General features: G+C 41.1%; 2 protein-coding genes across 2 annotated transcripts; both read left to right on the top strand.

The window, feature by feature from the left end:
- The first annotated feature begins 4,681 nt into the window (after window positions 1-4,681).
- On the top strand, window positions 4,682-11,397 carry LOC100677938 (serine protease nudel-like). The gene is made up of 12 exons (XM_003424331.5): window positions 4,682-4,770; window positions 4,848-4,943; window positions 5,020-5,265; window positions 5,885-6,253; window positions 6,413-6,619; window positions 6,958-7,127; window positions 7,216-7,340; window positions 8,127-8,507; window positions 9,101-9,399; window positions 9,574-9,715; window positions 9,795-9,925; window positions 10,568-11,397. Coding segments are annotated over exons 1-12 (2,400 nt in total). The 5' UTR covers window positions 4,682-4,769; the 3' UTR covers window positions 10,801-11,397.
- A 9,222-nt stretch (window positions 11,398-20,619) lies between these two features.
- LOC103317956 (trypsin-1) lies at window positions 20,620-21,927 on the top strand. Its single transcript, XM_016983483.3, has 5 exons — window positions 20,620-20,746; window positions 20,819-20,920; window positions 20,986-21,230; window positions 21,292-21,612; window positions 21,683-21,927. The coding sequence occupies exons 1-5, from the start codon at window positions 20,683-20,685 to the stop codon at window positions 21,869-21,871; spliced, it is 921 nt and encodes a 306-aa protein (XP_016838972.1). The 5' UTR covers window positions 20,620-20,682; the 3' UTR covers window positions 21,872-21,927.
- The last annotated feature ends 1,044 nt before the right edge of the window (window positions 21,928-22,971 follow it).

The following is a 22,971-nucleotide window of genomic DNA, read 5'->3' as shown; positions in this document are numbered from 1 at the left end:
CTTTCCTTTTCACACCCGTAACTTCTATTAGGCGGTATCTTGACACTCATTCTCTGAATTTGCACTCTGATTATCCGATGCACATGTTGACCTACTTATCCACAATTTTTCAATGACTCTGCTCATCAGATTGTATGAAATAGTATTTATGTACTCGAACGTTTTTTTTTTGTTTAGCTTAGATGCGAGCCCAGATGTGTCTGTCAAGGCCAACCATTTCCAATTTCCAAAACCTTCGTAGCTTCTGCATTGAGTATCAGATTTTCTAACATGGATTGTATTCAAGATTACATTTAACATTTAAACATAACTTAAACAATATTGGCTACAACCATTTACTTTACCGTTAATTTGAAATGTATGCGTTCGATCCAGATAATAGACATTATACAAGCGTACACTGTAGTCGCTCTGCAAATCCCGGAAAGAGGAAGCGAAAAAAGAGAAGGTAAGGTGAATAAAAAAAAAACGAGAGGATAGACGCGACCTTTGAAACACAGTAAAGCCGTGCTCGTTGGAATATTTTATCAAATCGCCTATAGGGCCTTGAATCGAAGCGTTTCTCGCATGCACGATTGAAACAAATGCCTGTACATACACGCGAGACTTTGTAAAAAGGGAAGATAGCACACGAGACCGGAACATACATTCTCGTAGATAATTACGTGACCAGACTTTCGGGCTACTTAATTGTTCAACTCAAAGTTCTCGCACCTTGTCGGGACATCTTTCCGCGTTTAGGTGGACGCGATTGGAGTACATTATTTCGAGCTTGGATCATGTTATAAATAGATAATGTATAGAACCGTTACTAATGCTTATTCAATATTAATTGAGTACTTATATAGTCGGTGAATACGTAGAAGGAGAAGAAGACTTGCCAGTGTCAAATTCTAAATTTATACGTTATATAACCAGAATAGTACGGACAGTAGGCAAATGCAGAATAAAATTAATAAAAAAAAAATACGCAACGCCCGCTACAGATAGCTCTATCATCGCGTAATCGATATTGGAGCCACATTTTTCAGCGTCTACATAATATCATAACTACAGCGATTATCGAGAATCGCGCAACAACAGCGAGACGGAACCATAAATGCAATAACCAAACTGCGAGCATTAAGAAACCATTAGGAAGTGAGCCATAGAAGCGGGCAGTGAGTATTCTTCGCAAGCTATAAGCGCTCAGGCACGAGAACACATGCGTAATAATCAGCGGCGAACGACTCGTTTCGATATAGCCATGCTTCCTGTGTATTATACATCGTCGTCATCGTAGCAGAGATATCGGAAAATGTCGTACCACGAAACAACCCATATAACAACTAAACACCCTATGAACACATAACAGAACTAAGCCCCTGAAGCATTAGCGTCGACTTTTGCCATAGAAAGCACAGCGCGTATAACAGCAGAACTGCATGTAGGTATTATCATTGTGTCACCAGTCTACACTACTGTCTCCTTGCTTTCCTTCCTTCCGCTCGATATGTGCAGGTGTAATGCTATGTATTTATAATCTTATTAAGTAAGGCGCTTACTTACTTGGTGAAAGAGGGAATTTACTATGTCTATGCTTAGCTTGTTATTCTTGTAACGCTGCATATATAGATTCAATTTGTGAATCGTAAATAATAATTCTATTGAGAAGTAGGTCTATATTCAACAGTAGGATTTTACGCTTTTGATTTCAACAATTTGGGAATAGCTTAGTTTATTTTTGGATTTTATAATGGTTATTTATGCGCAAAAGCATTAACGGTAACTTGCAGCAATCAATGAATTCTATACTGATATAATAGTACGAACTAATGTTCTAACGCATTGTATAAATACTTTAGATATATTGAACGTATCGGTTCTTCCTGTACTACCGCAACTTTTTACACATGACCGAAATACATTTTGAAGCTTGGCTATTCGCTGCGTGGCGACAAGCGCTTGTTCGCATACGAAATGATCGTTTTTGAAAGTATACTTACTTTACAAGCATTTTTTTATACTGAATAAATTATATCAATTATCCAATTGATTAACGTAGACATAATACAAAGATACAGGAACTTTCGCTAAAAATAGCAATAATAATTGTACGTGTTGGGTAATCATGTTCATTGTTTTGAACAAGTTAAATTAGACAAATATCGATTTGCTTTTAAGTCAATTGGCGGGTGATACTTCCGTAACAACATTAATTAGAATTTCAGTTTCCAACTGTGACAATCGCTTACGAGATATTCTGATCATGGCGTACATGTGAGAATCAAAACTAGTATTTTTTGGCTTTTATAACGTAATCTCTAATTATCCTAAGCTTCAGTACCTTCCAAAAGAATTCACTTTTTTCTATTCATAAGATTGCCTTCTACGTGTATGCATAATGTTACAAGCTGTTAGATCAACTTCAACGTTGACCGCATTTTTTCAACCATTTTCCCTGAAGCTATACGTGAAAATACTTCTGACTTTAAATGAAACTTTTTATGGACTCTATCCTAAAAGGTTGTTCTTATTACTGCCCAACGGAATGTAATATAAAACTTTGCTGCTATAATGTGTCGTATATTAACAGAGTTTTTTATTACCATAATAAAATGGAAAATGGAAAACCTCTCCGTCATATCAGATCTTTGACGCTGTATCCACATTACGTCCACACTCCAAGTGCATCCCGTCGATCAGCTGATAGAGTAAATGTATCAGACAGCATTCTCCTGACGCCGCACCAAAACGTCTGTCGAAAACGATGTCCAGCTCCAATTTCAAATCTGCAGATTTCATCGTCGAGAATTCTACAAAACGAATTTTACTCCTAAAAACTGACACAACATCCTTGTTTCTCAACCAAATCTCGAAAAGATTCAAATCACTCTGAGAAAAGCGTCTCATTAGGCTCTGTCCACAACGACTCCATCAGTACAATAAATCACCGTGTCGTCGGCTCGCACGCGCGACGAAAATCTCGGAGATCATCGTTTGCATTTTATGTAAGGCGGAATCGGTCACTTTCAAAACTGTGGATAATAAGACGGCAGTGCGGCAAGAGAGAGAGAGAGAGAGAGAGAGAGAGAGAGAGAGTGAGGGAGAAAAAAGCGACGGAAAAATAGGAGAATTATAGAGGAAAGGCGGACGAGCGCGTTATCGCGAAGCAATGCTAGCGCGGGTACTGGCCGTGCGAATCGGCTAAGCTAGTGGAGAGACCAGCACTCCAAGAGAGAAAGTGAGAGAGGCTGTTCGCTACTCGGCCAATACTTATGTATTGCACAATGGATATATACAATAAAAGGCGAGTGTGCGCGTGCTACCGATGGCGTGCCTCGCGATCGACGATTAATAGAGCGATGGATCCGTGTATGGGAGGCGTTGTATTACTGCTTGATTGAATGATGAGCGATGAGATGGATCGCTGCTTTGACTGATGATGGGTCCAGCTTCTGGGTGGTGTTTGAAGTATACCGACGTGTCTTTTCGTATATTGGAAGATTGATTTGGTAATTATACGTTCTCGAGAGTTGAATGTGTATTTTTAATTTAATAGTACTCCTGCCATGTTTTCAGTAGGATGAAGCATGAATTAGAGAGATGTAGACCTTTAATTTTATCTTAGGATTGAGTGAAACTCCGAGTTCATAGGTTCATAAAAATATAAAAGAATACAGCAGTTGGAAGAAAAACTATGATCTTTATTCATTAGCCCACGTTGAACAAGACAATTGTAACATCGCTAATTCTAGCCATGAAATCTTGTTAAATGATAAAACTTTTTCAATACAACTGCTGATTGACTTTTCAATAACGATGCAGTACCCATCTAACAAGAAAAAAAACTTGGTAACTAAGTCTCTGTGAAACAGTAAATGACTACAACACAAAAATGGACTCTACTTTCTTCTTTCAGCACATAAGCAGGAAATTGCATAATTTTATTTCTATAACTTTTTTCTTATGGATTTCTAAGATTTCACTTGGAGTTTCTCTCGAATCATTTACTTATTCTATGATTCCTTCAATAATCAATGAAAATTCACAATCATCTACTGCAAAATGCTTATATTTTACATAATTATGTAATAAATATCAAGCTATTGTATTATAAATATTAATCTAAATGTTTTTTTTTCGACAAATAAAAATGTACTCTTACAATTTATCAACATGATAACGGAAGCAAGAAAAACGATAAAAATGCAAAATAAACTGTTCGTGTTGCCAAAAATGGATTATTAATCCTCGGAGTCGCAAAAGCTTACTGGGCGCGTGTTAAGCTTGTCTTGGCCATAAAGCAACCTTTACTGACGTAAATGGGCTTAAAACTTCACACGCCTCAATTTTAACTTTCCCAACTCCCGCTCGCCCGTGTGTCTGCGACTTTTCCGAGTTTTGCCAAAAATATGGTTATTGGATTATTGTTACATGTCGAAAGCCTCTTCGGAATGAAAATTGACCCAAAACATATCACACAATTTTCATGCACATTTAATTCGATCACAATAATGTAGAACTAGAACAATAAACAAAGTACTATTCAGCATTATGATACACAGTAAGCATAAAAAGCAAATAAAGCACGCGTCGAAAAATAGGCATCAAAATGAAGGCAGTAACCTGAGATTGCAAAATATCGCTAAGCATTTTTCTCTTGGTCTTATACTGCTTATGCTAGCAATTTTGCTTTACTGACATTCGAATATCAGTGATCTACTATCGTCAGTGCGAGTTTGACAACGAACGTGACAAATTTAATTGCCTCATAAAATTTTTCGAAAAGTCTGTATCATTCAATCACAATACCCATACTACTTTTTTCAAAACTAGTTGACTAAATAATTGATTTTTTCTTATAGTGTTCTACCAACTAAAAGTTTTCTTCATAACTCTGATTGTTGTCGTTTGCTGTTTCTGTTTATTTGCTACGATGACTTTTCATTACTTCGAATTGGGTAATAGACATGCATCAGAAAGTGCTAGTAATAATTCGGTTCAGAGATTGATAAGGTTTTTTACTGTGATGTGCAGGTGAAAATTCAATCCGAACAGTAAAACAAGATGGCACGCATGCGAAGCGAAATTCACACGTGGATAATCCTATTCCGATTCACCAGGCCTATTCATCGGTTTCTTTTGTTGGCCGCGTAAAACGCCAGGCAAAAGAGAGCTTGGAAAAAATTTCAATTCCCGCTACGGAAATTACAAAAAGTAGTCAACAGATACTATTCACTCCCCCGCTTTATGGCGTTCCAGAGTCTATAAATTCCTATCAGAGTAAGTACTCTTTTATTGATTATGCTTTCAAATGAGAACCACAGCTCGTATTTGAATATATTTTAATAACGAGAGTATACTGACAGTATAATACTAACAAAAGGAAAACCTTTAATTATTCAGCACATCTTTTGAAAGGTGCATCATGCAATCACAAAGTATACTTTTTACAAAAGTTTTGACCACATTGATTATACTCTCAGTTTGTTACAAATCAGAAGCACGGCTCGTATTTATTTATATTTTAATGCCGAGTGTATATTGGCAGTATATTCTAACAAAAGAATAACCTATATTTATTTCATTTATAGCATGTTCTTTGAAATGAAAAATACGCAATCACGATATTATAAAAATATTATAATAAATCGAATATGGAGATACAATTTTTAATTTTATTTACTGACATCGAAAATCAAGCTCGTTAAAGTTTCCGTTTTATGCTCATTCAAATATATCCAAATTCATAATTCAATTTAAAATATTACATCATTCCCACGTGCAGTCAAGCGCTCGGCGAAATTACAAATAATAGTAACAACGACCTACATTTTTTTCCTCGTGTAACCCATTCACTTCTCTGTTTCTCTCTCCGACCATTAAATTAAATTCTTTCCAGTGACGGGTCAGCAGCAATTCGCGCTACCGCATTACGGGCCTCTCCCGGACGACGCAGTATCCTCTGTTCCTGCATTTTCGCAATTCCTGCAGCAGTCGCAGCAACAGCAGCCGATAATGCATTTACAGATAGGCACGGACAACCAGATGATGCGGCCCGTGTGTTTCATGAGTCAGGGAAATCCGCCTTACCCCAACGCTCAGCCTTTTTATTGCACCTACATTCCGATGCCGCCGACCTATCAGTTTCCTGTAGTGCCTGGAATCACCAATTTCAATCAAGCTATCCTCGGGTCTAGTAAAGGAAATAGCGAGCAGGATGATCTTGTGAGAGCCCAGTTCGCCAATCCCTTCGAGCACTTGTTCAAAGGTTATTATATTTGTACTTATTCTATATATTAGGTGTATGAAAATCGATATACTTTAAAATTCTTTAGCGAAATATTCTTCGCATAATTTTGTGCTCTTCGCTGAAACTGCGAAATTGCGATTGAATTGCTTGAAATGTGCGTCCTTCGCTCTTTTTCAGAGTACATTCGAGAGTGCCCAGTTAGTTTTTATCGCTGCAACGACGGCTCGAAATGCATTTCAAAGCTGCAATGGTGCGACAGTCGCGTCGATTGTGAGGACGCGAGTGACGAAACTAAATGTTCGTGTCGAGAGCGCATCGGCAGAGAACGGCTGTGTGACAATTACCAGGACTGCCCTCATGGAGAAGATGAACTTGGCTGTTTTGGTAAGTATTGTTCAGATTGGAATATTTCAATGTATCTTTTTTTTATCGTCGCGATTCAGTTGTATGTGCTATTTTACTACTTTATTACTACTTTTTTATATAAAAGCTGCATAAGGAAGCTTAAGTTTATAACTTGCTTCACTGCAAATTTTCACTTTCGAATTTCAAAAGTAGGTCAAAAACTCACTTTACTTTCTATGTATCGCACGCCATGTTATTTGAAAATTCGTTATTATGTGCGGACTTTTGACCTTATACATATTACATATTTAACGGGATTACGAAATTTTGTTTCAAAAAATCCGTATTATTATTCAAGAAAACGTTACTTCTTTAAGGCTGTCCAAAGAGCTCGTTTAGCTGCAATGACTCGTCCAGCTCGTTATACAACAAAGGCATCAGCTGCATCTCGCAGGAGCAACGCTGCGACGGAATCAGACAATGCGCCAATGGTAAAGATGAAGAACTTTGCACCATCTTGACTGAGTCGTACACCGGCGGAAACGAGGTGACTCTTGACAAACAAAATACACTTCAACATTGTTGAAATTTTAATTGACCATTCGTCTTGATTACAATGATTGTATCACTCCTAGATGTATCCAGTGGGTTACGATGTTGGATTTCTGCGCAAAAACTTACGAGGCATTTGGTATCCAGTATGTGGTCACGCGTATACATGGGCTAAAGAGGCTTGCACTGCTGAACTTGGATTAATAAGGTACACTTTTATTACCGCATAGTTTTGAATTAATACGTATGTGTGAAAGCACATCTTTATTCGTCCGGAACATAAAAAATCAGATGGAACTGATTACTATCGATAGAAAAATACAATAGATTGAACGGCACCAGCGCCGTAAGTATTTAAACAAAAAAGGTTCAAATGTTTTCAAGTTAGCAAAGTTTTATTAGGATGGCAAAAAAGAGGGACTTCAAACGCATACAATTTGAAAAATGATGATTTTTATATTGAAGGGTGAACAATATAAAAGGAACCTAATTAAATAATGAAATTTTCGTAAATTACATAGTCGGGAGATTTTGTCCATGGGCAACATATAGCGAATAATAATTTACAGGATCAAAAGCGCTACGAATATTTCAACAGAAATTAAAGAATACGAAATAGAGAGACTTCACTCGAAAAAAATTCAACTTCAAAAGAGAAAAATTGGCTTCTGATAAATGATCGAAATAACAGAAATTTTATGGTTCAAAATTACAGTGTTTGAATAAAATGTCCATTATAAAATGATATAATATTTATAGGGGATTGAAAATGAAAAAGAAAATTCAAGATGCAAATTTTAAAGCTTGCAAAGGGTCCGCAGCTAGTGTTGCATAAGCTATATTTCCAATTTTATATTCTCCTTGCAATTGATACAAAGAGAACTGAAATAAATATAAAAGAATATTATTAAGTCCTTGATGGGCCCCTATACACAACATAATTCGATACTATATCGAATAAAATAAATATTAGTAACCCTAAATCTTGATACAGCGAAGACCCGCAGATAGAAATGGTGGTGATGCCCAATCAGCGCGAGATAGGTCCCTTTTTGATGCAAGACGGCTACCTCGGCAAAGTCATCCCCGAGTGTCCCACCGAGATCACCTACGTCCGCTGTCCGGGACCTTCGAGCGACGCGAATGTCGTGCGACCCTGGTCCAACGACGACGAAGTCTACCTGTCGTCGAGCAGAAAAGCCGGTGGCAATTTCACAGCCGGGTCCGATCCGATAGTCAGCATCGTTGGCGGCCACAACAGCTCGCCTGGTGCCTGGCCTTACATCGTTGCAATCAATAAAAACGGCCGCTTTCATTGCGGTGGCGCCGTGCTGAGCGAATGGTGGGTGCTCAGCGCGGCCCATTGTTTAACCGAGTAAGTATGATATCCAATGAGCTTTTCTTGCGCTTTCAAACTCTTTGTTAAGCTCGTACTTTATTACGGCAACTGCGTGCTCGCTGCTCGCTCTCGTATTTTCTTTCTTCCGTCCGCGAGAAGAGTCGTTTAAAGCGAGAAAGGAACGATCGATTAATTATTTGTTTTTATATACGGCGTCGCTCGACACACGACCTCCTGGCTCTGCTCGAGTGAGGAGATGATCCTAATTACTCGCTGTAGTCTTGGAGGTTTAATGGAGTGACTTATCGTCTGACCTCGGAAAAAAATATTACTATGTATAGATGCAAATTAAGGAATGATATTTCAAACCAGTTTCAGTTCATTTAAAAGTTCTTAATTAGTATCTACTTATCCGTAGCTTTATAAACTCATCCTAAACGTCAACTGACGAAAATTTCGGCCGTCGTATCAATTAATCTTTTCATGCGTTAAATTAAGCAAACGTCATCCCGTCAGAAACGTAAGAACAGCTTCTCGAATTCATCAATGAGGCATCGAATGAAATTCAGAGCGAAAATCCGTTAATTAAAAAGTCGTTTAAATCAAACAAAACTAATCCCTTCGAACAGCGCCAGGAATCATTACTACGAGATCGAGGCGGGAATGCTGCGACGTTTTTCGTACTCCCCGGCTCAACAGATCAGACGAATCGACGGGGTGATAATTCATCCGAAATACGATTCCACGACCCTAAAGAACGACATTGGTTTGGGGCTTCTCAACGAGCGGCTATACTTCAACAGTTGGGTGAGACCCGTTCGTCTTCCACAGTTGGACGGTCAGATTTTTGGTTGGAGACAAGAGCCCGTTTCGGGAACCATCTGCGTAGCAGTAGGCTGGGGTTCGATGGAAGAAGGAGGAGCCGATCGTAAGATATATTTTCCATCTATATTTAACTTTTACATTTACACTTCAATTATAATAATCGCTAAGTATTGCAAACGATACAGTACGTAATCGATCGATGATTTCTATTCGTATATTTAGCTTTTCTTTGCCACTCATATTATGCGACTCATTAAATTGAGCGTTTGATTTTTAGCCGACCATTTACGAGAAGTCGAAGTGCCTATAATAAAATGCCAGCATTGGGAAGACAGAAATAGCGCAGAGATTTGCGCAGGACTGATGCAAGGAGGACGAGACGCTTGTCAAGGCGACAGTGGAGGTCCTTTGATGTGCAGGTGTGTTTTGCATGAACAAAGGAAACAGTAGACACAATGATGAAAATTCTTTTTTCTCAACGTTTATACTTTGACACAGAATGTCTGAACCAGACTCCGGCTGGTACATCGGGGGGATAGTAAGTCATGGAATAGGATGCGGACGACGAAATGAGCCTGGAGCGTACACAAAAGTTTCTCACTTTGTCGATTGGATAAACAGTATCATGAGTAAGTTTACGAGCATATTTATTGACGCATCAGATTATTTAATCAATTTAATGTTGCTTCTTCATTGTATCAGTCGGAATAGATATAAATGTCTCACGCAAGTTGGTATAGTTATAGCTAACATTCGCTATCATCTTAAGAGTCATTTTTAACTTTTACTTGATCACAGAGCTGAAGATTTGTTATCAAAACGTAACATTTCCTACGTTTACTTCCATAACTTGATAAATATCAATTTCCGAAGCTTAGTATCAGTATGAAAAACAATTTATTTTAAGAACTTATTTACTGCACTATAAGCGGTATACTGTGTCTTTATTATCAGCTTAGATTAATCACGAAGATTTCTCACGTTTACTACACTAATATCTCAGGGAAGCTCAAAAGAATCAGTCTAGCGACCTCAAAAAAATTGAATGTTTGTGACAGTCTGTTCCTTCAATAATTTTTTTTAATTGATCGAGCGCGCGATAATCAAACATTTCGAATCTAATTATCGAGCAAGTGCTCTAACGCAATTATCATCGTAAAAAATTAAAAGGCTAATACATGATTTTCCACCCTCACGTTTACCTCATATTTGCGCTCCTTCCTTCACACCACTCAAGGATGATATCACTTCACCCTCCTTATTGTTTGCAGACAGTCGAAAAGCACCTGCGGCTTTAAATCGACCGCGCACCGTTTGCCCGGGCTTCAGCTGTAATCAACCCTACGCCCGCTGCCTCATGGCCAGCAGACGCTGTGACCGAGTAGCGGACTGCCTTGAGGCCGAGGACGAGATCAACTGTCCGTTCTTCACGAGTCTGTTGAATAGTATTCTTGGGCAGCCGCAGGAAAGTACTAGTACAGCATCTACGATTGGGACGCAGTGAGAGAGATAATACCCGGCTAATAGCTAATGTTCGTAATTACTTATAGGGAGAAGTTGCACTTGTGTGCTATATGGTAGAGAACTTTGAGATTTTAAATTTGATGTAGCTCAGGAAATGATTTCTTGTGATAAATTGTCGAGGTCGTGTTGAGGCTATTAGTAAGGCTTTTCAGCTATTTTATGCTCTTGAAACTTTCGCAGTGAAGTATGCAAAGGGCTGTAGTATACTTAATTAACTTAAATTAAGCGGTTTTAACTTAGTTGTTTCATAGCTATGAGTTACAATTTGAAACAGATAAAAAGAGATATCACTTTAAAGTAACTAATTATCACTTAGTTGTTCGATGACTTTTCGGTAGGCGCAGAAGTTGCAGGCCTGCAAATGATGAAATAAGTATTAAGCCCTCCAGCACTACGGGAAGATGATCGAGAATCTTCAAAAGCCACTTTTCACCAAAGAGTCTTTTCACTTTGAGCATGCACGTCGCATCAAACTTTAAAAATAATTTTTAACTTAAAATCGCATTGTATATTTGTAGGGATCTCCTCTACTTCATTGAATCGATAAGATATATTATAGGTATCATGTAACAATCAATTACTTGTAATTTCTGATTTTATTGTTTATTCAATTATCAACATTTCATAAAAAATCGGTGAATCCTCAATCGGATTATATAAAATTTATGTAAATGCGTCCATACGATTTCAACAACAATAAAATGTATATCATAAAATAATGGCCGAATGGCGCTGCGGTATCGTTGAATTGCCAATACGTATAATTTTATTTATTTTTAAACGTTTTCATACGTCCATCAGTTAGCGACATCTAGAGTACCTGCATAAAAGCTTCAAAAAAGAGAATCTACTGCCACCTACGCTTGATTCCTAAGCGTCGATAACACAGTCTTTACAAAATGATACTTTGCCGACTGTAGGCATGCAAGGATTTATGGGGTCCAATTATAGATAACTGAGGATATCTCAGAAAAATTCAAAAATTCACTCGAATCATTTAGTACAATACATAATGAACTAAAACTCCTTCCGATTTAATTCTCGCTTAATACCATACACTTACTCAAAATATGTTTCAAAGACTTCCTTTCGCCTCGACCAAAAGCACGTGTGTTCACACATTACTTCCCGCATTATCCTTTCGCCAGTCGCGCACTAAAAAGACGCATCCTCGGCACTAACTAACATCGCAGACGAAGTAGAGAGAAAAAAGGAACTAAAAATCTCGCAATTTTCAAGATATCCAAAGGCAGTAAATTTCCGCGCGAGAAAAGCCCTGCCTACGCGCGCGCCATAAGGAAAGCGCTCGAAGGCGCGTCGAGCGTACGTTGCTCCTATCTCTGGCTGGCGAATTAGTAAGCAGAGAATGTGAATGGCTCGGTTAAGCGTTATGGAAGAAGGCAGCGGTGGCGGCGCGGCAGGCAGGTCGACAGGCGCAGCCGTTTGCCTTCAACGGCAGCGACCCCATTCGCTACATTCCTTCTCCTATCTCTCTCTCTCTCTCTCTCTCTCTCTCTCTCTCTCTCTCTCTCTCTCTCTCTCTTTCTCTCTCGCTGCCCTCCTCCTTGTTCCCTCTTCTTTGGCTGTTACATGTATGTGTGTGTGTGTGTGTGTGTGTGCGGCGCGCAAGTCGCGCGCTTTTGCCTTTTCCATTGCGCGCCGCTGTGAGAGTTTCTTCCTGATTACGGCGAACGCGAGCGTATACAGTGTCGGGCTGGAGGCAAGTACTTACTGGCCGAGATTCAGAGAGTACGAGGCTTTGTAATAAGGGTTGAAAGGGTTTTTATAAGTGGGTAAATGCTTGCATTGTGGAAGAATTTTTTTGCTCTACTTTTATTAGCGTAGAGGGATGATTTAGGATACGTGCGAATTCCGGAAGAATTCCAAGCGTTCCCATAACATAGTGTGATATGCGTATCCTATCCACCTGAGTTTTGGACCATCGCGTTCTTTAGACTAATTTCATCATTTTGTATGCGGCAACGTGGATTTTAATCATTATCATCAGCATTTTCATTAAACAGTTATAGCATGAGTATAGCCCAAGCAGCAGGCCCAGCAAGACAGTTTCAAAAACTTCCAAAAGGTGAAAATCGGATACACCAAGACTATCCCACGCAAGCAGACAACGCTCGCTACATCTCCTTCGTGACCTTTGCAGGACCGCATCCGAGATAATTTGCACTCTCCTCCCGCGCGCGCGCGTGAACTCACCGCAGCAACAGGTAGGCTGCGCAGATATAGGCGCATAGGCCGCGAGATGACACAGCCGCGGTGTGGAGCTTGTGAAACGCGCTGCCGTGCAGTGCGAGTGAGTCACCTGAGGTAATCGACCGCAAACGCGCTGTACACATCTCCTAGAATCATTGTCGCGAGCGAGAATTGCAAAAGCCCCTTACGGTCAATTTGAATGCGCGCGCGCGCAGAGGAAACCTTGAAAGGGAGTATGGAGAAGCTGCGCGAGAGAGTCGCTCTTTTCGCTTGCACAAAGCACTGATGCTGATGCAGAGGAAAGGAGGACTTGTGCAGCAACGATACCAGCTTGCGATGCAACGGTGCGAATTGCCTAACGCCGTATGCTTTTATTTATTTTGCAAGCTCTCGCTAATTGAGTGCATTTGCAATTTACGAGGTGGTATTTTTAAGTCGAGTTTCTACTTCTGTGAGTGAGAGTAAAGCTGATGAACGTCTCGATCTCTTTGAATTTTGTAAAAAAATTATGAAAATTGAGAGAGACCAATACGATAATTCGAACTGAAAATCATTTGAGTATAATAAGCATTGCGTAACGAATTATTGCGCAACAAATGATTGTCCAATTCGACATAAGTAGAGTTTTACGTATTTCTCCAAAATTATTGCGTACACAGTATGGTTTTAATACTCCCAACTATAAAATTACAGTTCCCGCATATGCAGCTATATGAATTGTACCAGCGTGTTTGGGTAGAACAATTATATCACCGACGAGTAAAAAATAATTCGTTTAACTAAAATCAATAAGTATAATAAACGTATGATTTTCTCCTGTAATATAACAGCACCTCGATCATCGATCCAGAATCTCGAACCGCCGACGGCACCTATGTGAAAAGGAATCCGCCACTAGATTCCGCCAAGTGGAACTCATCACGCTCCAGTCCGAGACCGGCGATTTTTGTTATTAATTTTGAATTGCCGAGCATCTACCAAGGCAGCACTCTAGTCTCGCGCTGCATCGATACGAAGAAAAAGACAACGAGGCGGTACGAGATTCTTCATCCGTGCACGTACAGCGCGAGCGAACTCGATCTTCCTCGTCATACACCTATATATATATACTATATAAGGAGGACGACGTCGGGGGTATGTACAGGTACACGCCCCGTGATTATGCAATCTGTGCACTGCACAGGCCGCATCGCTATGTACGTAATTTCGATCCTCCTCTCGCGTGCTTGGCGGCAGCGGCGCAAAGTACCGTTCGTCCTCCGCCGCAGCCGCCGAGAGTGGCCCCAGTGGCGCGCGCAAGCCGATCGCCGCCGATATTCCTCGCAACCTTTACGAGTTATACGAGAGAGAGAAGGAGAGAGAGAGAGAGAGAGAGAGAGAGAGAGAGAGAGAGACGGACGCTGAAGGATACGTGTAGGAAAGGAACGTATGGGTACATACACACATGCCCGAGGCAGCTGGAAAATCAGCGGCACGATTCGCCCGTGGAACGCAAGGCATTCGTATAGGATATGTGTGCTAGAGGAACAGCCGAGGGATTAGCCGCTGATGAAGTGAGAGGCTAATGAAGGGGAGAGCAATTACTGTTAGCGATTATCGTATGCGCTGTTTTCTGATTTTTTATACAGGCTGGTGAACGCTTCGATTTGCGTCGATTCGAGCTAAGTGTGTGTACTTATATGATGACTATAAATTCAAAGGTTTAGACGATGTATAATAATATGTAGTACCCGTTAACTCGGCGCGCTGCAGCACATTTATAACTGCAAATCCTTCTGTGCGTGACTCAGATCCGATGCGAGGGATAAAGTAGCCTGTTACACATTGACACTGTTTCGACTTTGTTCAGCCGTCGACAAAAGAGCGCAGAGTACGGTATTCAATCGGTACACGCGCACGCACGCGCCTCGTCATACCCGACAACCTAATTACCGACCGACACTGATTTCAGAGGATTAGTAAATATAGATATTGAAGATGACGATGCAAGCGTCAGGCTTCCACGATTCATCATCGCGGCTCTGTGTGTGACTTTGACCCGACAGTCATTGCGATTTAGTGTACAGCGGACACACATCAGCTGCGCTTGTCGCTTTTAAACATTGTAAAATCACAACGTCAACGAGTCGATCATGAAAAACTCGGTTTATTTCGTTGTTTCTAGAAAAGAACAAAAAATATGTCGCGCTTTCCACGAATGTTTTCTTCAGTCATCGATGGGCATAGCTACACGGAAAAATCTGAATGAAAAATCTGGTCTTCGGAACTAGTCGAACGAGAGGCGGATGCTGACCGGGACGACGCTCGATCTTCCTCGATACAGTAGAGGAGAGGGGCGATAGGAACTCGAGAGAAACAGAGCGAATGACGAATATGAGGAGAAAGCAGCAGCAGACACCTGCATCGCTCAGGAATGTGTGGAGTTCCGTTGCATATTACGTATGGGTATACACGTGTGCATACCCCCGTCGACGAAAAATGAGAGAGAACGCCGGTGATGCCAGGCTCGTTAACTGCCCTTGAATGTCGCCATTCATTTTTGCATGCTAGCTGACTTGTAATCCGCGTGTGGACTGCGAGACTTGTGCGAAAAGAGATTCGTCTATTGCGTAATTCGATCGTGACAATACTGTAAGTAATAATTTTCAAGAAACCACGAAAACCACCTTCCCGCTGCCTTACACCTCGGCTCTCTGTCGCCCAAACAGCGAAACGTGCAGCGCACCATCAGAGCCAACGGTTTTTTCTCCTTCACTTTAATCGCGGATCTCGCGCGCTCGTCATATTAACGACATCCTGTTTGGAACCGTGATTCATTTCGCACCTAATTCATTTATCGCGAGGTGCGGAATACTGATGGTGGAGAACAATCGACGATTATGACACTAACGCTAACGAATCGCATGATCCTTGTGTCTATAGAGGTGTAAACGTCGACTCCCGTTACGTGCATTAAAATAAATAGGATGAAAAACTGTTGGAAGTTATTTAATGCGGCTCGTGTAAATGATATCTCCCGAACGGATTTATAATAGCTCGTTGTGTTATTCTTAGAGGAGCGAGAGCTTTTCGAAAGTCATCGACTATGCCTTTATTTTGACCTCATTCCGTTTGTACGAACGGAATTGTGATGCGCCGCGAAGCCATATAATTTTCAAAGATGACGTACTGTCGATCATTTAGAAATTACCTAAAAGAGTACAGAGAATGAACCGTTAAAAGGATTACCATACACCCCGTGGTTGCTACTGCTGGAATGTAGTATAAGAAGTAAACTTTGCGTATCCGCGATATTTTTCAGCCTTCGCTTCGCAATCTTATAATCAATCACAGAGCGACCAGCTCCTACAAATCGATCAACGCGAATAAAACCGCAGCGTCTCACTTCAACCCAAAGCATCCAGCGACATCTTCGACAATTTGTCTCGAGTAGCTCGGCGGTATCGCTGCTCGCGAGTAGGACGATCGGTACGCAAAGTGTCCGAGCGAAACGAATAAGCGACGACGCCGCGCGCTCGTCCACATTTATACCGTTACAAACGAGCGGCTCAGACTCTGCTGCTTCTGCTTCCTGTCTCTCTCTCTCTCTCTCTCTCTCTCTCTCTCTCTCTCTCTCTCTCTCTCTCTCTCTCTCTCTCGCTTACTTACTCCCGACTCGGCTCTTTACTGCCGGCGGCGCGTCACCTTCGCATCGCGCATACTTATACACAACGAGGCGCATATACGATCGACGCAGGGGGAACTGCCTTATTCGCCGTTCGAAGGAGCTACCCCGGGAATTCCAATTAACCCGTATGGCGGACGCACCGGATGGACGCGAGGATGCAGATACGGCCTGGCACGAGCTGGGTATATCGATGGGGCTATTGACGCCGACGCGCGCCGCGGGTAACGACGTGCTCCGGGTTATGAGGCAACGCTGCCGTAATCACGGGATAGGTCAGCTATGGAGGAATTTTCCGAGATTTTGTATTGGAGAGTGATTTAGGGGATATAGGTTTGGGAGGTTATTGGTGTACAGGTGAATTCCGGGTGCTGAGTTTTAGATGATTTTCATCATGTACGGGAATTCGAGGTTGATGGGCTGTTTCGTGAAGATGCGCGTAATGAATATGAGAAAAAAGTAAGATTCCATATAGGTGCAAGGTAAATATTCCGTAAACAGCGGTGTTGACGTATGGCGTAAAGTTGTTCGGTGCGCAAATAAAATTTACAAAAATTCCGGTGTTGGAAATCCGTGCTGCACGCGCGTACAAATTTCAGCTCGCCGATACCTTCATAAATGTGCAAAAGAATGCGAGGAAACCGGTTCGACTCGGGCGCACCGCTTCACCCTAGCCCGAATAAAAATGATTTCTATATAGTTATTTATGATCGGTATATTACGATTGTATCTAGTTATGCATAACTCGTGTCTCCGCTTTATCTGGTTTGAATAAATTCATCGAAAAACTCGAAAATCACAACTGAATTCAGACTTCATAATAGTTATACTTTTCAATCACTATTAACGTTGAAAATTCCGTTACCATCAATCCCGATACTTTCCTCCTACTTCCCACAGGTTCTCCTCTCGAAACGCGAAATAAGTACACACATCAATCGCAAATCATGACGCAACGACCGAAATCCTTCACCGAATCTCGTATTAGTACTCCGAGCCTCATAGCTTCTCCCCTCCGTCATCGACCGCAAGCTTCGCCAGAAAGAGACACGTCGCGATGACTGAATCAAAGTGTAATGATCCGCGTCCTCCCATAGCCATATCACGTGGTACACACTCGCGCTTTAATCCGCAAACTCTTCCGATGCACGGATAATCCTGCGCCGACCGAAAAAAAACGAAGCCGTCGCGCTCGATTTTAAAAACCCACAATCCCAACAGCGCACCTGACGATGCGAAAGAGTGAGCTCTCCGTAGCCGCGGAAAGTGGTCCGAGAAGTGTATACTATATATATATATATATATATATATATATATATATATATATATATATATATATATACGCACGGCGTACACGCGGCGCGAGCAAACGGTTCGGACGAAAAGGCGGAGGAGAGACTCTCGGGTCGACGGCCTGCCGAAAAACTCTGGTATAATATCGCCGCTAGATTCCGGCGATCGGTATGCAGGCGGCGCCGCGGCGCAACAGGTTTCTCGAGCGCGACGCGCTCTTGTGAGAAAGAGAGACGCTCGATTAGCGCTGATCGAGTGTGTATAGAGTTCGATTCGGTCGACGCGGCTTTTTTCCGCGATGCTTCTTGACTATTTTTTTCTTCTTCCTTGAGAGAGAGAGAGAGAGAGAGAGAGAGAGAGTTTTTCTCGCTTGAGGTGAGCTTCGAGCAGCGATGGGTTTACCGAGGGAAGCGCGAGATTGAGACTTCAGGTGGATTGGCTACGCTGTGGAGTTTTTATCTCGCGCAATGCAAGGAAAAATGAATGGATTATGTGGATGCAAGCGGCTGCGATAGGGGAATTTTAATATTATGAAATTTGAATAAATATAAATTGTACATATAAATTGTTTGAATAAGTATATAATTGTAATATAAGTGTATATATATATATATATTATATATCACTATTTTAATTGAAATTTTCTTTTTTAGATTCAGTAAGTAAAGTAATAGAATACTGTAAGAAAAAACTTTATCCTCGTATATAGGACATCAAAATACATCACGTACAGCAGGTACTTTCGCAATCTCCTTATCGCGTCGCGCAAGAGAAATTAATAAATACCTCAAGATAGCCTGCTCGCAAGAAGCCAGGCAACTTCATTAAAAACTCGGCATCACATTATTGTACAAACCAACAAAGTACATCAAAAGTCACATCTCTTCGCTGTTGCATCTCCGGCGAATCTGCGCACACGTCATAATATGTGAGCATCGACTCGTCGATTGTTGATACATCAAAAGGCAAAGAGACTGGAAAGTATCTTTGGCATAAGAACTTTTCAACCGAGAGCCATTATATACGACGACAGTGGGATATACGCTTGCGTCACGCGCTTCTGTAATGTGCCTACGCGCTGACTCGCGCCCCAGCGAATAAAAGCCAAGAACTAGGAATTCTCGTGGGTTGCCGCGAGAGCTGACGTTGCTCCATAATAAAGTCTCCGTCAGCGCTACAGCTCTACGTCTCGGTGATCTCTGAAAATGGCGAAAACTCGCACTTTTCCGATTTCGCTTCGCGAGCTATATAACTACACGCGCTATACGCGCTTTTTATTAGCTCTCGCGTGTGCGTTCGCTTTATCGAATGGCATTATATTGTGTACGTCGATGCAGGGTCTTTTATGGCGCGCGAGAAATTCGCCGAGAGTTTGCCAGTTGTGGGCATTGACGAAAAAAACGAAACGCTTCAGCTTAATTGCGGATGTTGATTTGCAAGAAAGTAACTTTTTTTTCAACAATTACTCGTTAGATCGTTCAAGACAAATATTTACCGCGATAATCGGCGAATAATATCCACACCTTTGATCGTACACACACGTATACAATTTTCCTCTCCACACCTAGCGAAGAAAAAATTCAGCCCGAAAATGCAGGCGCGTACATACATCCGCGCGTACTTAGACGTGCGCGTGTATCGCGCGTAAAAAATCATTACACCGCGGGCGCAGCAGTGCGTCCGCTCGCGGGATTTTCCAGTTTGTCGAGCAGCCTAAGGACGACGTTGGCCGTCTGCGTGCCGCAGCGCGCGGCTGGAAAGTCGTAGCCAAGGAGATGTGCTGCAGCAGATACACGCAAGTGGGTATAAGTGCGTGGAGGAGCCTGGGCTGTATAGCCGGGTTGAACGCCTCCGAGTGCAGCGGACCTCGTAACTGATAACGGAAGGTGCTGCGTGTGCTGCTGATGCAGGGCTCCCTCTCTGTGAGCTCGTTAAATGTATATCGCGCGTGCGCGCGCGCGGCGTCGTCATCATTTTTATCCTTATTAAAGTCGAGCGAGCCGTGTTTCAGTCGGCAGATTCCGAGCGTTATACTGTGAGAGCAGATGGACTTGTTGGAGAAATTTTGTGATGTTAGGTACGCTGATGCTTGTGATAAGGGGAGATTTGACATAAGCATAATGTAATCGTTGGAAGATAATTTTTTTCCATGTGCGATTACATGTTTTAAGAGATTAGAGGCGATAGAGAAGCATGATAAGTAATAAAAGATCAATGTTTTACTCGACCAGCTGTAATGAATGAATAAAATGTACTACTTATTACACTTTGCAGAAAAATTTCCATTTTTTAATCATTGCAGTCCGATATTGTACCAATTCTATTGTGGCTGTTCGATTGTTTTCACGAGCGATTTTAATGTATGAATCCAGAACCTGATTATAATGGGTGAACTGACGCACTGACAAATATAATTTGTAAATAGACTTCTTGTAGGCTAATTTCTTTTTTTCTAGCAAAAAGTATAAGGCTAATTTTTAAAAAGACACTTGTGAAGAACTATTATATTCATTTTATGTCAAAGTCACGCTGCTATCAGATTTATGCATCGTAACTTTATTTTACTTCTACACGTACACACTGTTCTATAGCTTATAATGCTACTTACATAATTTATAAAATACAAGGAAAATGATCTGCTTCTTAAAAAACTATAAGCTCACAAGACCTTTTGAATACTTGTGAGGAAGCAAAATGACACACATTCAATTTATATTATATTTTTTAGCTCAGTCTATAGCTTTCTTGAATAGCAATGGTAAGTGAAAACTTAGATTTTTAGTAGTTTATTTAAATTAAAAATATTAACATTTAACATATTCCCCGCTAGTGAATGGTTTCGAAGCTGAAAGTATCGTTGGTGGAGAAAAAGCCACAATTGGTCAATTTCCATACGTAGTGTCATTGCAGAATGCGGGGATCAAATTTCCTGGTAAAAATTTATAAATACTTTAATGCTTATTCAAATATATTAAAATTCGTGCATGTTTTCACCAGAATACGTGTGTGGCGGAGGCATTATTAGCGATGAGTTCATCCTTACCGCAGCTCATTGTTTGTTTAATGAAAAAGGATATTTATACGATGTATCATATTTGGTAGAAGCAGGAACTATCGACTTACAGTCTCCGACGGAAAAAATTGAAGTAGAAAAAATCTACAAACCTAAAAACTTTGAATATTCAAAATACGAGTCTGAAGGTTTTCGTGAATATTATATTTCTGATATCGCAGTACTGAAGGTATAAAATTCAAATATTTGTTAAATGCAAACAAAAATGCTCTAGATTTACGAAATTTCAGTTGAAAAAAGGTCTGGCATTATCAAGTAATTGCAATTTAAGCAAATTAGAACTACCTAAAAGACCTTACTCACTGTACGTTGATGATAGAGCTGTATTAGCAGGTTTTGGATACATTTCGGTTGATGTAGCGGTCGATTATACAACTGGAGAATTATATGAAACAGGTGGAACGGTGGATGACAAATTGCATTATGCCGAAACCAAAGTAATCACGAACGACGAGTACGCTAAAGTTTTCGGATTTGTACCTGTTAACAAAGATGGTCTTTGTGCCAGGATAGAACAAGGTGATCCTAACAAACCTAAGGGATTGTGTAATGTAAGAAAACTTAATTTTTTCAATCAATCAATGCATTGTTTTAACATTTTTATAAGTTATAATTTTAAAGGGCGATAGCGGTGGCCCGCTTGTTTACAATGGCACTACTGTTATTGGAATAGCAGTATCCAGTCCTATGGCGTGCAACGAAACGGTAGAAGCTGGAGTCTACACCAGGGTTTCGTCTTACGTAGAATTTATTGAAAATGCTATGAAAGACAATGTTACTGCTGACATGCAAGTCACGATGTTATCCTAAGTTTATAATTGTTGATAATCTATTATTTTAAATAAGAAGCTATATACAATAAGTTATATGTGAAGCGAACTTCTCCAAACACATGAATCCTTCATAAATAATTCCCACCTTCAGCAGACATTTGACCAACGAGAAATCACCGAGCGTCGCTAATAAACTGCTCTCGCGTTACGTCAATAGCCGTTCCGCAGCTTCCGCAAAAGAAAGCACATTAGTTTAACGTCCGATCCTTAAAAAAAAGTCGGCGTTACGCAGATCCAAGAATCTCAAATCTAAATACCAAAATAACGCGCAAAAACCGAACCTCGCGTTACAACAGAATTCTATTGAATGTAAAACAGCGCGCGCGTTCAGGGTAATAATCCGTGCCACGCATTGACATAATATCGCGCGCATCGGCAACACTTCCGCAGTGGCAGCCTCCGAAAATTGGCCTTTGCATCATCGTCCCGGCGATTTTTCGGTACGAGCCGGTGCTTTCCTCTATATCCTCGGCTTATAAGCGCGATCTAGTGCGGAACACGATAGTCACGAGCCGCTGGGTGCGAAAGTGGCTTAAGTCATAGGGACTAGCGCGAGTCTCGCGTACATACGATGTACCTGCGGCCAACTCAATCAACGCCGTGCGGTACAGTATATACTCTCTCTCGGCGCATATTCAGCTATCTGGGCATATGACTGTGTATACACACGGGTTCGTCACAATTCCACGAGGGAAACGGGGTCAGATGCGGCGTTTACCGTACGTGTGTACACAAGCGGGCGCCGCCGCGCATCGTGAGTGCCCGCGTGTTTTTTAACCTTCTCCTTTCCTCCTTTATACGCGTTTCCACCTGATGCGATGTGCGCTTTGTGGCCGGGCGAGTATGTTGTGTACTGTTGCACGCTGGGCTTACTTTGGCCGTTTTTTTTTTATCTCGTATTTTTTAACGCTTATTAGCCAGCCGCGGTGTGCGAGGATCGAGGCTGTTATTGTTGCCAAGCTGAGACGGTCGGGTTGAGATTGTTTGGGAGCGCGTGGATTTTATAAGAAAGGAGCGTGATTGACGATAAGACGGATGTAACTGGTATTTTTCTTGATTTTACTTGGATCTTTTTAT

Source organism: Nasonia vitripennis, chromosome 3 (assembly GCF_009193385.2).
Source record: "Nasonia vitripennis strain AsymCx chromosome 3, Nvit_psr_1.1, whole genome shotgun sequence".
NCBI lineage: Eukaryota > Metazoa > Arthropoda > Insecta > Hymenoptera > Pteromalidae > Nasonia > Nasonia vitripennis.
This window is presented reverse-complemented; position numbering and strand designations above follow the sequence as displayed.